This window comes from Barbus barbus (assembly GCF_936440315.1).
Source record: "Barbus barbus genome assembly, chromosome: 39".
Taxonomy (NCBI): Eukaryota; Metazoa; Chordata; class Actinopteri; order Cypriniformes; family Cyprinidae; genus Barbus; species Barbus barbus.
The window spans coordinates 24,379,561-24,395,642 of NC_136717.1; the positions used below are offsets into that span (position 1 = coordinate 24,379,561).

The 16,082-nt window shown below is 40.4% G+C and overlaps 2 protein-coding genes across 3 annotated transcripts; both read left to right on the forward strand.

Moving 5' to 3' along the window:
* The first annotated feature begins 230 nt into the window (after positions 1–230).
* LOC306858418 (zinc-binding protein A33-like) lies at positions 231–5,513 on the forward strand. The gene is made up of 6 exons (XM_079398962.1): positions 231–813; positions 3,555–3,650; positions 3,788–4,018; positions 4,163–4,185; positions 4,271–4,386; positions 4,746–5,513. The coding sequence occupies exons 1-6, from the start codon at positions 418–420 to the stop codon at positions 5,267–5,269; spliced, it is 1,386 nt and encodes a 461-aa protein (XP_079255088.1). The 5' UTR covers positions 231–417; the 3' UTR covers positions 5,270–5,513.
* Positions 5,514–10,082: 4,569 nt separating this feature from the next.
* On the forward strand, positions 10,083–15,900 carry LOC306858419 (zinc-binding protein A33-like). Of its 2 annotated transcripts, none has more exons than XM_079398964.1 (6): positions 10,083–10,681; positions 10,762–10,848; positions 10,990–11,220; positions 14,381–14,403; positions 14,491–14,603; positions 15,168–15,900. In XM_079398964.1, exons 1-6 carry the CDS (start codon positions 10,286–10,288, stop codon positions 15,689–15,691), a joined length of 1,374 nt encoding a protein of 457 aa, XP_079255090.1. In that variant the 5' UTR covers positions 10,083–10,285; the 3' UTR covers positions 15,692–15,900. The 2 variants fall into 2 exon arrangements, with proteins under 2 accessions (XP_079255090.1, XP_079255089.1); XM_079398963.1 differs by having other exon boundaries at positions 10,092–10,681; positions 10,762–10,857.
* Positions 15,901–16,082: the final 182 nt, after the last annotated feature.

Below are 16,082 nucleotides of genomic sequence, written 5' to 3' on the forward strand. Positions count from 1 at the left end.
TCTCTCAATCTGTGGTCAGTGCAGCCCCTGCTGACTTAAAAGAATAGTTCACTAAGTAATAGTTTACTCACTCCTAGGACGTTTGCCTAGTTGGACACTAATGAATGACTAAATACTGGTGCATTGTAGAATATAGTCAACCAAATAAATAAAACAAATCAGATACAAACTAACTAGTGGTTATTGGCTGTGTCATATTCTGGAGGGAGGAGTTGTTTACTAATGCTTCCAGAGAAACGGAAGTTAACGAACTGAAATGAAAGGGTGGGGTTTGAGGGACAGATAAAGTAGGTTTCGTAATACTATATCTCCAATAGAGTGCAATGTCCAGTTTACAGTGTTTTAGAAGTAGAGACTGCCTGCTTCTTTACAGTCTTTTTCAGTATTAAGTGTTTCTACTAAGAACTGAATTCAATCATGGCGGATGATTTGGCCTTTCTGGAGGAGGATTTGACCTGTTTCGTCTGTTGTGATATCTTCACCGATCCGGTCACTCTGAAATGTAGCCACAGTTTGTGTGAGGAATGTCTCCAGCTTCTCTGGGAGACTCAGGACGTGCCGCAGTGTCCAGTCTGTCACAATGAATGCTCTCATGAGGAGCCCACCAAGACCCTGGCGTTCAGAGCCCTCTGTAAGTCCTTCAAGAAGAGAAAACCCACTGCTGTTTCAGGAGACGTTTGTCCAGAACATAAAGAGGCTCTCAAACTCTTCTGCTTTGAGGACCAGCAGCCCATCTGTGTGGTCTGTTACACATCAAAGAAGCATGAAAATCACAAGTGTTCTCCTCTCGAGGAGGCTGCAGGGAATTTAAAGGTACATCAGATCTGACTGGCTTTTGGTATCTTCAAGCTCAATATTAAAGGGCATATTGCAGGTTAGAGACCCCAGTGAGTCGATGTATAGATAAAATAATGTAGGAACTAGATTTTCTTTAAAATACGCTATTAATGCATCTGGAGTCGTTTTTGTGAAATAATTTTAATTCCGCATCTGAAAAACTCGTTCGTTAATATCAGACACTAGTGAGGAGAGAGATTAACACGTTTTTGTTTCATTAAGTGTTTGTGGTAAATGCGAGGCCATGGTCACAGCTGAGGAAAGTCAGTGCTGCAGGGTCTCAATGGAGAACGTGAACCCCACACTTGATGTAGTTTCTGACTCTGCACCCAGGCTTTGAGGCTTGCTGTCTGAAGTATGTGCTACCGATAGCTTATATGCACTTCAGACAGGAGCATGGACCTCTCCAGGCTAGCAGACATGAGTATGTTTAGGGCAAGGATAATTTATTACTCTGAGCTAAATACTTTTATGTATAAATACATAGTAAATTAAATATTTGAATATTAAAACAATCTTAATAATTTTATCAATTACAAGTTGCCTATATTTAGGTCACAACTACCCTTAAGTCACACTTTTTGATGCCATTGGTATTAGACAATCAATATTGACAGCATACAGACAAGTTGTCCGCTGGGCCTATGGTGTTCTGGGCAGCCCTTACCTGCATGTGTTGTGTCAGCCATTAGAAGACTGTTTCTAGAGGAAGGAGGACTTTATAAAGGTTTTGAATGGCCCCATTTTGGTGACAATAAAAAATAATCACAATCACAAATTGTCTTGCTGTATAAAAACTTTTTTATGAAGTTTACATCAGATATATATCAAGCAGATCTGCATTAATGGTTAATTCAAATCATTTTTCATAGCACTGTTAGTACCTAACTCAAAACATAACATATATATGTATATATGTATATGTAGATGTACCAAACATATACTACCAAAAGAAAAATATACCATCTGACACATTTAAAAACATTTAACAATCTTTTGGGTATCGCACTGTGTTGTTAAAGTGTGTAAAATCGTGAATGCTATGCTAGATACACGCCAACAGCCTGATCTTGTTGATCCTGTGGAGGGATCTGGAAAGAAGAGCAGGCGTAGTGGAAGACAAGACAGTGCTACTGCTACGTTCTCGTGGAGCCTGTGGTGACCTGCAGTATAACACTCTCAGACAGCATATGCTGGGAGAAGCAAGCAAACGTTTAGATCTCATTCACTGCTGACCATGCTTTTCCACTTGTCCTCCATCACATCTGCATCTCCATTAGGAGTGGAAGCTGCAGTCCAGTAGAGGTGGTTCATAACAGCTGGCCTCCACTGCTTCAGATCTTCACACTCCCGTCTTACAAAGCCTTATAAACACACCACATGACAAAAAAATGACCAATTAGCTGTGCAAACAATGTCACTAAGCTGTAATTAGACTTGATGGTTATAATATTAGCAAACTGAGGTTAACATACCAGTTATGCCTTCTCATATATGGTAAAAATTTAACACGTTTTTTTACAAATATAACGATATCGCTAATGCTTACAAGCTAGCTGCGGTGCTTTACAACAACTTATACACATCTCGTTGTGTCTCATTTAAATAATTATGTTCACTGATTTGGTAGTTAGCAAATGTTAAAAACAAGACTTGCGGTGCACAGTTGACATTTTCGTGGAGCAGCATCTCTGACGGATCCTTGAGCATCATGTCTCCCACCGGCGGCCAAACACAGGCGTACCGGGACCCGATGAAGGTGCTGTGTGCACCGAAGGAACCACACCAGCTCGGCGTCTCACTCACTTCTTGCTTCGGTATCCCATGTTGAACTGCATCATATCGCTGGGATGATAATCTTCCGGTATAAAGTGATCACTAAGTTACACACCACCGTGTTGTTTGAAGCAGATGCATTAGTGAAGTCCAGTCTCTTCAGCTGCACTAACGCACTGAGGCCCAGAAGATACCGTCCTCTTTCTTGTTTGGAAACCTGTGGACTCTATGTCCTGACAGGCTGGAGTTAGTGCTACCTTCACAAACACAATAATTTACCATGACGATGATAAATTGAAATAAAAATAACTACCCTGCGTTCCATTCGGAAGGGCTCATCCCTATGCCCTAGTCCCATCAAAGGGTTTACCCTCCGGAGTGAGAGCTTCGAAGGGTTGAAGGGTGTAGGGGACCAAACAACTGTTTCTTGAAGTGCCCTTCAGCATCACCACACAGAGGCGCCGTCATCTTGCAAAGAATCAGCACAAAGGATCATGGGGGCCCGAAGTGTCTATCAGTTGTACCCTTCAAAATCCTTCATTCCGAAGGGCCCTTTGAAGTGGCTAATTCTGAGCACTTCGGTTTGGAACGACACTTCAATATGGCAGCCATGATCGTTTTCACTCCGAAGTGCCTTTCGGAGGGTGATATATCCCGTTTGGAACGCACGGTGACTCACGCCCGCTCAAAGCAGAGCCCGGCAGACGACTCCCTTATGTGACGTAATATGACACGATGTTGGGAAAAAAAAAGCAGGTTTTGAGAACTGTCAAGGAAAGCGTCACATTTTCTTCAAAATGTGTACGTAAAAATAACGTAAAACGTTTTCAAATCCTGCATTAACGGTTCATATGGTATTTTCATACAAGGTTATATATTAATTTGGAGAAAAAAAAATTAACCTGCAATATGCACTTTAAGAGTTTATTATGTGATTCTAGGGAGATCTCAAGACACAGATGGACAGACTGCAGGCGACACTCGCTGACCTCAAGAAAGCCCAAAAGAGCTGCGTGAAACGGGCTGAGCTCCTTAAGGTAAGAGTTTATGGCATGTTCAAGTCCTCCTGGGAAGTTCATATTTACGAATTAGGAACATGACTTGAATGCACTATTAGTGTTGTAATTCGTAGTAAACTTTTAAACTGTTAACAGAAAAAGTTAAACTCTTTCAGGAACGCGCTAGTATGGATGAAAACCAGATCAAGGGGGAATTTGAGAAGCTCCATCAGTTTCTTAGAGATGAGGAGGAGAAACACATCAGATCCTTACATAAAGAAATTAAACTTCAAGATGACAAACTCAAGGCCAGAATGAAGGAGTTATCCACACAGATATCAGATCTGTCTGAGAATATGGCAGCTGTCTGGCAGGACATGGAAGCTGAAAACATCACATTTCTCCAGGTACAGATCAAATACTCAACGATACACCAGGTACCAAAGTCTATCAGAGAGCTGTATCTGGTGCAAATATGTCTGATAATCAATATTCATGATGTTTGCATAACCACATTACTGAGTGCCAATTGCTTTTTATTTCTCATTCAGAATTACAGCGATACAGTAAAAAGGTGAGTCTTTCCCAGTTTGCATTTGGTTACAGCTGCAACCCCATTTTAGCCAGTGAACACCAAATATCTTACTGTTTATCTACAGACTCCAGCACCCATCAGTACTAAACACGACCCCTGAGCTACAGGAATATCAGCACTATCCCATTCAGACAGTGATCTTCACCACCTGGGCCAGAATGCAGCACCTTGTTGAACAGCGTAAGTAACAAAGCCTGCTTAAATTGTGTACATCATTTATTTACTAAAATGTTTTTCATTGGTAGTAGTACACTTATATTGACTGATGATTGATTGGTTGGTTGGGGTTTTAATGCCATGCCAGCACCCTTGGCTATTTTCATGACAAGTTACAAGTTGAAAAATTGTGTTTATATATAGCGGTGGATGTTATTTGATGTTAAGAAATTGTGTGTGATTCTGAAATGTTCTATTAAGCATCATGTGTGTATATATATATGAACTGATCCTAGCAATTACTTAAAATAAAGATGTGAATTTTATCAAAAGTAAGGTTGACTCCATAAAGGCTCTGTAGTTTACAGTCATCTGTGTTTCAGCTCCTGTGACTCTGGATCCAGACACAGCCTCCAATAAACTGCTGGTATCAGGGGATTACACCAGTGTTGGGTACTCAGAAATGAAAATGATTATGTATGATAATCCAGAGAGGCTGCATGTAGGAGTGCTGGCCTCACAGGGCTTTAGCTCAGGTGTGCACTGCTGGGACATAGAGGTAAGAGACAATGACCACTGGACACTGGGGGTGGTGGGGGAAACAGTGAACCGCAAAAGACTTTACAAAATGAATCCAAAGAGTAATTTTTGGTGTTTTCGTTACGTGAATGGTACATACAAGAAAGGAAATAAACCTGTCAGTGATATTGATAGCAATGAGAGGCCAAATATCATCCGACTGCAGCTGGACTTTGATGAAGGAGAGCTGATATTCAGCGACCCGTTCAGAAACAGAAGTTTGTGCACCTACACGGGTGGATTTCCAGAGAAAGTGTTCCCATATTTCTGTACAGGAGATGCAGACACATCACTTAATGTTTTCCCAGCAAATAAACAAAAACTGTGAACTGCGACTAATGTTTTTTTAAAACACACTGTGTTTTGTGCACGTGCCAAGATAATAATCAAAAGGAATGATGTTTATGCAGTGTGACTTGAATGTACACATAATTCTTGGGGCCACTGTATGTCATGCAATGTTTAAGTATATAGGGTGATGTATTAATAAGAACGCAAAACGTTTAATGAGATTATCAATTTAAAAAACAATAAAGTTAAATAAATATTTGGTGTACCTACACTATATTGCCAAAAGTATTGGGTCACCCCCTTCTAATGAATATGTTTGACTGCTTTAGTAATTTCTATGAGTACAAATCTTAATGTTAAAGCATATAATGATATTCTAGGGAATTGTGTGCTTCTAATTTTATAGCAACAGTTTGGACAGGACCCTTTTCTATTCTAACATGACAGTGCCTCTGTGTATAAGACATGGTTCAAAAAGACATGATTGATTCAGTCAGTGTGGAAGAACTTGACTGGTCTGCAGAAAGCCAATTCCTAATCCCAGCTGAACACCTCTGGTGTGACTTTATATGCAGACCTTGAGCCAAAAACATTCCACCAGCAAGGAACGGTGAACGAAAATAACGTGCAGCGTGCACTGTTAGGAAGGGCCTGATCTTCCTTGATGTTGTGCAGTGCAAACCTGGATGATCAAGTTTGTCGACTGATCATCAAAGATTTCTCCAAGATTCTGGTTGAACCAGATGGGATTTGTGTTGATGAACCTAGCTGGATAGTGAAATTGTGCTGTACAGTAGGAGTGGCAGGAAAAACGAGAAGTCCCAATGATGTCGTGTATATGAAGAAAAGGAGGGGTCCTAGAACTGATTCCTAAGGAACCCCCTGACCAGTTAAAGTCCTTTGGATACCTTCCCACTCCAGACAACCCTGAAAGACCTACCTGTGAGATAAAGACTTACCAGTGAAGTAGAGTTCCTGTGATGTCCATTGATGAGAGGGTGACAGGAGAATCTGATGATCTACAGCAGGAGTCAGCAACCTACGGCATGGGTGCCAACAGTGGCACGAAGAGGGATAATCGCTGACACGCGAGCAATAGTGAACACTACTGACGTACATTTTAAGAGAAGGGGAAGAGAGAGTGTTGGTTATTTACTTCCCCCACCTACAATCCCTGCCGGACCTGAGACTCGAACTCACGACCTTCGGGTTACAAGTCCAACTCTCTATCCATTAGGCCACAACTGCCCCTTTTGATGTAATAACTTCTCATACTCACACAGCCTTTTAGGAGCTATAAATACTATTAAAGTGTGAGAATTAACTCTCGCTAGTCTACGGATGCGCACGTGACCGCTGCACATACTAGGCGCTTCAGATCAAATCCTCAGCGGTCTTAAAGTGCTCGTCAATGTCAAAATGACTGAGATGGCCAATCAAATCAAAGGAGGCGGGGTTTACCATTCACAGATGCTGAGCTCGAAGCATCAGGTTAATGCTGAAAGAGAGCGAGGCAAGATGAAACTGCAAATAATTTAATATTAGTCAACTGTTTTACAATAGAAATGTTAAATGACCGACAGTTATATCCAGCGATGCAAACTACTTGAGTTTTTTTTCTCAAATATGGCCATTTTAAGAGAGAGAGAGAGAGAGAGAGAGATGTGAGAACTGTCTGTCTGTCTCTACAAACAATGAAGCTGAGTTTAATTGTTTTAAAAAAACAGCGATTTTACTCCCTCGTTGCTGAGAAATATAATGTAGCGATTCAGTATCAATTAATAAAAGTCGCGTGGCAGCACTGACAAGAAGTTTGAGCTTCTGAATGTTACTTTTTGCACAGAGTGATCTCCGATCTCTGTGTGCGAGTGGTGTGTGTGTGCGCGCGCGCGCTCGCACGCAACAATTAAAGCAGCGCAACGGTGATTAAACTGGTGTTCAGTATGGTGGTGTTCAGTACGGTCACACTGAATATGTTATTCAAGAAACTCTTGAAAAGTTTAAAAAACTATATGAAAAAATCTTAAGAAGCTATTCGCATGAAAATTAAATATTGTTTTTTTGTCGTATCATTTAAAAATGTTTATGTACTGGGGGGGGGGGGCAACAGATCCAACAGAATGAGAACTGATGATTTGGAATAAGCTTTCGTAATTTGAAGGGCTTCAGCCCCCAACAGTAATGCAGTTTTGAATGAGTGGCTATTTTGGAAACCTCCATGTCGTTCCAAACTCGTAAAAGCTTTGCCGCACCACACGGATACACTGTTTTCGTTCAAATCAAAGCGTAAATAAATGTAGAAGACGTAACCGTGTGGTGTGGCTGACACAGCATACGCATGTTTGCGTCCAGCGGATACTCTCCAAGATACTTTCATACTTTTCTGGGCCTTGACAGTGGTATTTACTTGGCAGTCAATGGGACAGTCACAAGCTTCCCAGTTTTCATCCAAAATATCTTAAATTGTGTTCTGAATACGAACAAAGCTTTTACGGGTTTGGAACATGGGGGTAAGTGATTAATGACAAAATTTTCATTTTGGGGTGGAATAACCCTTTAAAGGTTACTCCATGTTTTACTCGCACTCATCCTAGGTATATATGACTTTCTTCTTTCAGATGAATCCAATCGGAGTAATATTCAAAATTGTTCTGGCTCTTCTAAGGTCTATCATTGCAGTCAGTGGGTTTTTCTGTTACACAGTCCAAAACACGTAAAATAAAGTGTGAATCTATAAAAAAACGTGCCTCACACGGCTCCGGTGGGTGAATAAAAGGCCTCCTGTACCGAATCAATGCGTTTTTGTAAAAAAAAAATCCATATTTAAAACAATATAAATAGTTTTGTGTAACTTCCGCCATTTGTCGAACTAAAGTTCATAACTCTGACAGTACTCCCCCTCCCCTGAAGGCGCGACCTCGTGCCCTAACAGGATGAACCAAGGAGAGCAGGAGGGGGTTTGGGAGGAGGACAAAGGAGTGACAAAGGGCTGGCAGAAGGGCAGGCAGGCGGCCAGGGTGGTGATGACGGTGGGAGGAGCCATTTAGGAGGCTGTAGTGACCCAGGAGGAGCAGACAGAGGGAGGAGCCAGGAAGACAAAAGGAGAGAGCTGGAGCAGGAGGAGCCAGGCAGGACCCAGATGGCAGCCCACGGAGGGAAGAGCCATGGTCGAGGAAGGGCTGACAACTCCAGGGGGCCGACTGAGGGCGGCGGAGCAGGTGGTGGTGGCGCCCATGATGTGGAGCCGATGAGCCTGAGTGAAGCCGAGGATCCGGAGGGCCAAGGCGGAGCAGATGGCTTCAGCGACCGAGGCTAAGGCGGAAATCCGAAAGGCCGCAGCAGAGCTGGAGCAACAGAGGTCTGAGGTGAAGCTGAAGGGAAGGAGGAGCCCAATGGAGCCGGAGGGATGAACGACTGATCAAGGCGGAGCCGGAGGGATGATGGAGTCCGGCGGAGCTTGTGGACAGAGGCATGTTTTTTTATGGATTGGCGCTCTTTATTTTAAGTGATTTGGACTGTGTAACAGAAACACCCACTGACTGCAATGATAGAGCTTAGAAGAGCCAGGACAATTTTTAATATAACTCCAATTGGATTCATCTGAAAGAAGAAAGTCATATACACCTAGGATGGCTTGAGGGTGAGTAAATAAATGGATCATTTTCATTTTTTGGTAAACTAACCGTTTAAGTGTTTTGACTATGAATGGGAGGAGACAGGTCTGTAACTATCTACAAGTGAAGAGTTCAGTGTTGGTTTTAAGGATGTGAGGCAAGGCTAGTGTACAGTCAGCAGATTTTTATATAAAAAGAAATGTCTTCAGGGTGATGCAAGACCCCACTGTGAAAATATATTGCTTATTATATGGCTACTTGCCACATATGTAAATAATTTAACATAAAATATTAATTACATCATATTTTATTACCTCAAGACAGCTGGCAGTACCCGCTCAAACAGTCTGTTATCAGTTGTAGCGGTTGTTGTCATAAAATAACAGACCACTAGATGGTGCGATTGATGAATCAGAAATGAGTATTGCCATTAGCCAAGTAAAATTATGAATGAATGATGCATAGTAGATCTGCTTTAAGCAGTGGTCGAAGAGGCGATGTTCATAAGGAAGTGATTTTCGTCTTGATGTTGCCCAGACGCACTGAAGAGGAAACAGGGAAACTGAATTCTCCGGAACACATGGTACCATGACTTACCTCTCATGTCTACAAATCATCTGAATAATGAGGTCAGTCTACCACAAGGGTTTTTTTAATTCACGAGAACATGTTTGGTGGGTGCGCAGAGTAGTAAAAAAAGAAAAAGATTAATTATTGATAACTAAATTGAATCAGTATATAATACCAAAAACAATACCTTAAATTACTATTACTACAAACCTTACAAACCTTCCAGTGGCAAATGCCATCTACTGACAATCTTATACAACTGAGCTCTTTTCTCCTACTCTGCAGTCACAGCAGCCCCTGCTGGCATTAAAGAAATGAAAACTCAATCATCATTTACACATTCAAGACATTTGCTTAGTTGTATCATACATGGACAGTAAAAAATTACTAAATATTGGTGCACTGCATTATTAAACATAAATGTATGTAATCAGTGCAAGAGTTGTGACTAGACATCATTACTTGTGCATTCTGAGATTATGACCAAACTTACAGTCAACCAAATTAAGTAAACAAGTAAATTCCAAACTAACTAGTAGTTGCTAATTCCCAAATGTAAAATTTATGCTCAAATTTAAGATTTTTTACTGAGCACATGCAGTCGCACTGTGTGATCATTTCCTGGCTGGTTTTTCATTGTAATGTGACATCCTGGAGGGAGGAGCTGATAAAGCTTATAGTGAAACGAAAGTTAACTAAAAGAAATTAAAGTTTTGGGTGTAGTGGGGAAAGGTAAAGCAGGTTTTGCAGTATATCTCCAAAAAGAAAGTGAAGTAAATTTATTGGGTTTTGAAGTAAAGCAGCATGCTATTACTATAATTTCTGTTGAAAATTTTATTGGTTGAGTGTTTTTACTGAGAACTGACTTCATGGCAGACGCTCTGTCCTTCCTGGAAGAGGATTTGACATGTCTCATCTGTTGTGATATCTTCACCGATCCGGTCACTCTGAAATGTAGCCACAGTTTGTGTGAGGAATGTCTCCAGCGTTTCTGGAGGACTCAGGACGTGCCGCAGTGTCCAGTCTGTCGGAAGGAATGCTCACACGACGAGCCCACCAAGAGCCTGGCGTTCAGAGCGCTCTGTGAGTCCTTCAAGAAGAGAAAACCCACTGCTGTTTCAGGAGACGTTTGTCCAGAACATAAAGAGGCTCTCAAACTCTTCTGCTTTGAGGACCAGCAGCCCATCTGTGTGGTCTGTTACACATCAAAGAAGCATGAAAATCACAAGTGTTCTCCTCTCGAGGAGGCTGCAGGGAATTTAAAAGTATGAAGAGTTTGGAATCTGATCTGACTGACTTCTGGCTTCTTTATGCTCAATATTAAGAGTTTATGATGTGATTCTAGGGAGATCTCAAGACACAGATGGACAGACTGCAGGAGACCCTTGATAAACTCAAGAAAACCAGTGAGAGCTGTGTGAAACAGGCTGAGGTCAGTAAGGTATGTGGTGATAGTGTGTTCAGAACTTCTTGGGAAGTTCAAAATTGCAAATTAATTATTAGAATGCACCATTAGTGTTGTAATCAGTAGTCAACATTTACATTGTTAACAGAAAGGGTTAAACCATTTCAGGAACACACTAGTATGGATGAAAACCAGATCAAGAAGGAATTTGAGAAGCTCCATCAGTTTCTTCGAGATGAGGAGGAGAAACAGATCAGATCCTTGCATAAAGAAAAGGAACGTCAAGATGGGAAACTCAAGGCCAGAATAAAGGACCTGTCCAAACAGATATCGGATCTGTCTGAGAGGATGGCAGCTGTCTGGCAGGATATGGAAGCAGAAAACATCACATTTCTCAAGGTACAGAACAAATACTCAACAATACACATGATGCCATAGACAGGGACAGCAAGCTCAACTGCCGCTAACCAACGGGCACGTTCAGGCTCACACCAGTACCCAACGTTTTGCTACGGTTTCCGGGTTGAACGACATGTTTCCTGGAAACTGTGTGCAACGGGGTTTTCTCTTGTTTGGTGGGTGTGTCAAAAATGTCAGCCCAATCAGCAGCAACGTGCATATTAACTACGCAGTATTAAAGAGACAGCTCGCACAATGGGTCCAAGTTAAGTAATTTAATAGTCTCAGCCTCAGACATCCCGCCCACGAACTGTTGGCTAAACATCTGATGCATATGGCACACTTTTCTGGAAACACTTCAGGAATGTTGAAGTCGTAATCTGACTGGTTGAATTAAACCGGATTTCCGGGAGACACGAGTGTCGCATTTATTTTTGGTCCGCCGGGAAACAAAGATGCCGTGGCGCCAAACCCCCTCACGAAAGAAGAAAGCCGTCGTGTTTACAAATGTGACGACGAATGCTTATCAGGATCAATAAACACTGGATTTTCAAAAGTATATGAAATATTTAAAGTTTGCGGCATAGAATCTTTAAAATACATCAGAGAGTTTCGCACACCGGTTTGTTATTGTGGCGACATTTCCACACACCGAAACGTGACGCTAAACGAAATGAACTGTGATTGGTTGTTTGACATGTCGGTCAAACGGACTCATGGGCGGGCCTTGGCCAATGAAAGCTACGATACATTCCAGACCTTCAGCCGTCAGTCTGAGGTCTGGCTATGCGAGACTATTCAATATGTGTCCGCTGCAGCTCGGTATACGCAACAATTGAAGATATTAGAAGATGTTTTTGTCATAAGAGCTTTATAGTAACATAGCATGTCAACATGATGATGATTAATTTGTAAGTAAATGTAATTAACATCAAAATAAATTCACAAGAGCAAGTATTTTTTTGGACGTTTATTTACATAAAAGGCAAAATAACTTAAATAATAAGAGAAGTATAGATCTGGAACTTCTTTAAGTCTGTCTAAATATGTAGTAATTGCAATGTCTTCTGGTCCATATCCTTTCCTTAGGAAGGTGTGCTAGACACTGATTAATATAACATAAAAATACTATACATATTTATATATTTTGCTATTGTATTATGGAGTGACACGTTCATAAACTTTTCTATGCTCCTCTGATTATATAATGGTAAATATTACAATATCATAGCACAACAACAGTGATCAGCAATAATAAGCCTAATACTCACAAAAATAATAAGGTCATATAGATCATTACACAGTTTTGGAGGTAAGAAGTAGATTATCCTTCACCTGAAATATATTTTCATCCTGAAATGCGAGGCAAATGTTGGATCACAATAATTAGGAACCACAGGGTCCCCAAATCCCTTCACTCGATTAGGATGTTCTTTTTTATTCTGGACGACTGTAACATTGAGCGTATTTTGCAGTAGGCTATTAAACACGTATTTATACCGATTTCATCAGGCTCCGAAAATTCTTCAAAAAGAACACAAAGAATGGCCTTCTCAGCTCCTCCAGTTGCAACACGTGCGTCATCAGAACAGGGTGTTCAACGCATCACTGTTTCCGTTTAATAAACGTTTTGCACCGTTTTTTCGGGGCTGAACGCAGCCATAGTTTTGCATTTTTAAATTCGTTTTTATTTTAATAATTTGGTTAATTTTAGTTTAGTTTTTATTTTGTGAACCGTTTTCTAGCTTATAGTGTTTATACAGTTTATTTTCCTTTTTAATTTTAGTCCTTTTTCATTTTAACACATTCCAGAGCGCAGACCAAAGACATTTTAATTGAAGTTTATTGACGCAAACCTCTAGCAACACAAAATTAAAGCATGCTGAGATTGATTAGAAAACGATTATTTATTTTTGATTATTTTATTTAGTTGCTGTTGGTTTTGTTTTAGTTTTTCATTTATTTTGATATTTTTTTATTCTTTCTTTCTTTCTTGCCTAGATGCTTTTATTTTCATCAAATACAGTTCTTAATACAACATATTTTACATAAACATGTAGGCTATACAACATTTCTTACATTTAAACTCGTTTAACAAGCATCTTATAGGTAAAACTAAAACATTTCATAGTCACAAAAAGACCGATGCGGCTCATTTTGGTGACTTGGTTTACTTTGCATAAAATAAAATGGTTTACTGTTTTATAGATTAAATGAAACAAACCTATATTTGACCAAAGAAATAAGTCAGCGGCACTGAGAACTGCTCTCACCCAAAGAGATTGCAAAATATCTGCTTGCACTCATTGCAAACACAAATGCTGGGTTGTTGCGACTGTCCTATAGGAGCTGGGTTACAAACACTAAAAAATGTTGAGTAGCCTATATGTGCACACTATAAAAGCAACTGATGCAAGCTGGTAATCACTTATGTGGGTCAACAAAGTGATTGCGCGAATGATCCCTTACTCTCCATCCTCTGAAAGAATGGATGAAATGCATTTGTCCCTGTTTCTCTCTGTCTCGAATTGCTCTGATGGAAAGCCCTCGAGAAACAGTACTCTCTCTTCCGTGGCTTGGTACGCTTTCAACTCTTTTTTTTTTTTTTTTTTAGTCTGGAGCAAGAGACTGTATGACATTCACGTATGACATTTGACTGATTTTTACGTAGAGAGGGTGACAGTGCACTGCATTAAAAGAAATGATATTCATGTTTTCATAACCGCTGGCCAAATTCAAAAAGGAAACTAAAATATCTTTGAGATCAAGGGGCCCCCCTGGTGTTTAGGGGGCCCTACGCAGCTTGCGTATTCTGCGTATAGGGAGGATCGGCTCTGAGCAGCCTTTTGAAGCCGCACAGGTGGGGGGCGGCACGGGAGTGGCATTACTATGAAGCAAAGTTAATTTAGATTTAGAATAACTAAGGGGTGGTAACTTGTTGATCTGAGTGCAATAATTCCAAACAAATGCCCAAAAGATAAAAAATATCTGTCCTTTTTGCCGCCCTGACTGTGCTGCTGCCTAGTTCGCCGGCCCTGGCCATAGACAAAAGTCCATCAGAGAGCTGCAATCTGATGCAAATATGTCTGATAATCAATGTTCATGATGTTTGCTCAACCACATGACTGAGCACTAATTGCTTTTTTTATTTCTCATTCAGAATTACAAGGATACATTAAAAAGGTGAGTCTTTCCCAATTAGCATTTGGTTACAGCTGCAATCCCGTTTTACCCAGTGAACACCAAATATCTTCCTGTTTATCTACACAGACTCAAACAGCCATCAGTACACACGGCCCCTAAACAAGAAGAATTTCAGCACCATCATATTCAGACAATGATCTTCACTACCTGGGCCAGAATGCAGAACCTTGTGGAAAAGTGTAAGTAATAATGTCTGCTTGGACTCTGATCGCGAACATAATTTTCTTACCCAAATGTTTTTTCCAAATCGTGCTATGCTGTTTTTTTCCCCCATGGATTTTTTTCCCTTGGAAATTACACTTCGTGCAGCTCTTTTTCATACAGTTCATGACATACATTGTGTGGAACAAAAAAACAGCACAGAGATTTGGAAAGACATGATGGTGAGGAAATAATACTTTCAATTACAACACAAAAACATATTCTGACACTGGCAGTAGTACACTGGTACTGACTGATAATTGGTTGGTTGATGTTTTTAACAACATGCCAGCTTCCTTGGCTAGTTTCATGGTGAGTAGCAAGTTGAAATACTATTAAAAGAGCAATTAAAAAAAAAAAAAAAACTATGTAAGATTTTTTATACAGTATAGTGGTGGATCTTCATTTGATATTAAGAACTTGAAATGTCCTGTTTGGTGGTGTTTATGAATATGATCTGATCCCAGCAATTATTAAAAATAAAGATGTGATTTTGTTGACTGGTGAAAGGCTCTGTAGTTTACAGTCATCTGTGTTAACAGCTCCTGTGACTCTGGATCCAGACACAGCCTCCAGTAAACTGCAGGTGTCAGAGGATTGCACCAGTGTTGAGTACAAAAAAAAGAAAATACATGTGTCTGATAACCCAAAGAGGTTGTATGTGGGAGTGCTGGCCTCACAGGGCTTTAGCTCAGGTGTGCACTGCTGGGACGTAGAGGTAAGAAACAACAACAACTGGACACTGGGAGTGGTGGGGGAAATGGTGAACCGCCAAAAACTTTACAAAATGGATCCAAAGAGTCGTTTTTGGTGTTTTCGTTATTTTAATTATGAATACAAGAAAGGAAATAAAACTGTCAGCCATATTAAGAGCAATGAGAAGCCAAATGTCATCAGACTGCAGCTGGACTTTGAAAAAGGAGAGCTGAGATTCATCGACCCTTTCAGAAACAGAAGTTTGTGCACCTACACAGGTGGATTTCCAGAGAAGGTGTTCCCATATTTCTGTACAGGAGATGTGGACAAGCCACTTAATGTTTTTGCGGCAAAAAAACTAAACTTATAAACAACTTTTTTGTTACAAATGTTGTGTTTTCTGCATGTGCCAAGAAAATAATCAAATGCATTGACTTTCATGCAGTGTGGCTTGGGGCCACTGTATATCAAGCTACTGTACGTGATTGTTTAATCATGCAGTGTATATATTGTGATGCATTAATAGTTAATAAAGCAATTTTTTAATGTGATTATCAAAATAAAAAAGCAGTAAAGACTATTTGGTGTACCGATGTGATATTATTGAAATTCAAGTAAAACACAATATCATGATGTCACCTCTGCCAGCTGATTGGTCCAGGGTAATGTGCTCAACCTCATGGAGTGGTGTTGGTGTTCTGCTGCAACACCTGGGGGCTGTTTCATAAAACAAGTTTACCAAATAAGCCAGGCTTATTTCA

Bases quoted from the DNA above. Each gene is read 5' to 3' on its own strand.
- LOC306858418 (XM_079398962.1), top strand. From the start codon at position 418: ATGGCGGATGATTTGGCCTTTCTGGAGGAGGATTTGACCTGTTTCGTC. The intron at 814-3,554 runs GTACATCAGATC...ATGTGATTCTAG, and splicing joins AGGCTGCAGGGAATTTAAAG to GGAGATCTCAAGACACAGAT. The intron at 4,186-4,270 runs GTGAGTCTTTCC...GTTTATCTACAG, and splicing joins TACAGCGATACAGTAAAAAG to ACTCCAGCACCCATCAGTAC.
- LOC306858419 (XM_079398963.1), top strand. From the start codon at position 10,286: ATGGCAGACGCTCTGTCCTTCCTGGAAGAGGATTTGACATGTCTCATC. The intron at 11,221-14,380 runs GTACAGAACAAA...TTTCTCATTCAG, and splicing joins AAAACATCACATTTCTCAAG to AATTACAAGGATACATTAAA. The intron at 14,404-14,490 runs GTGAGTCTTTCC...TTATCTACACAG, and splicing joins TACAAGGATACATTAAAAAG to ACTCAAACAGCCATCAGTAC.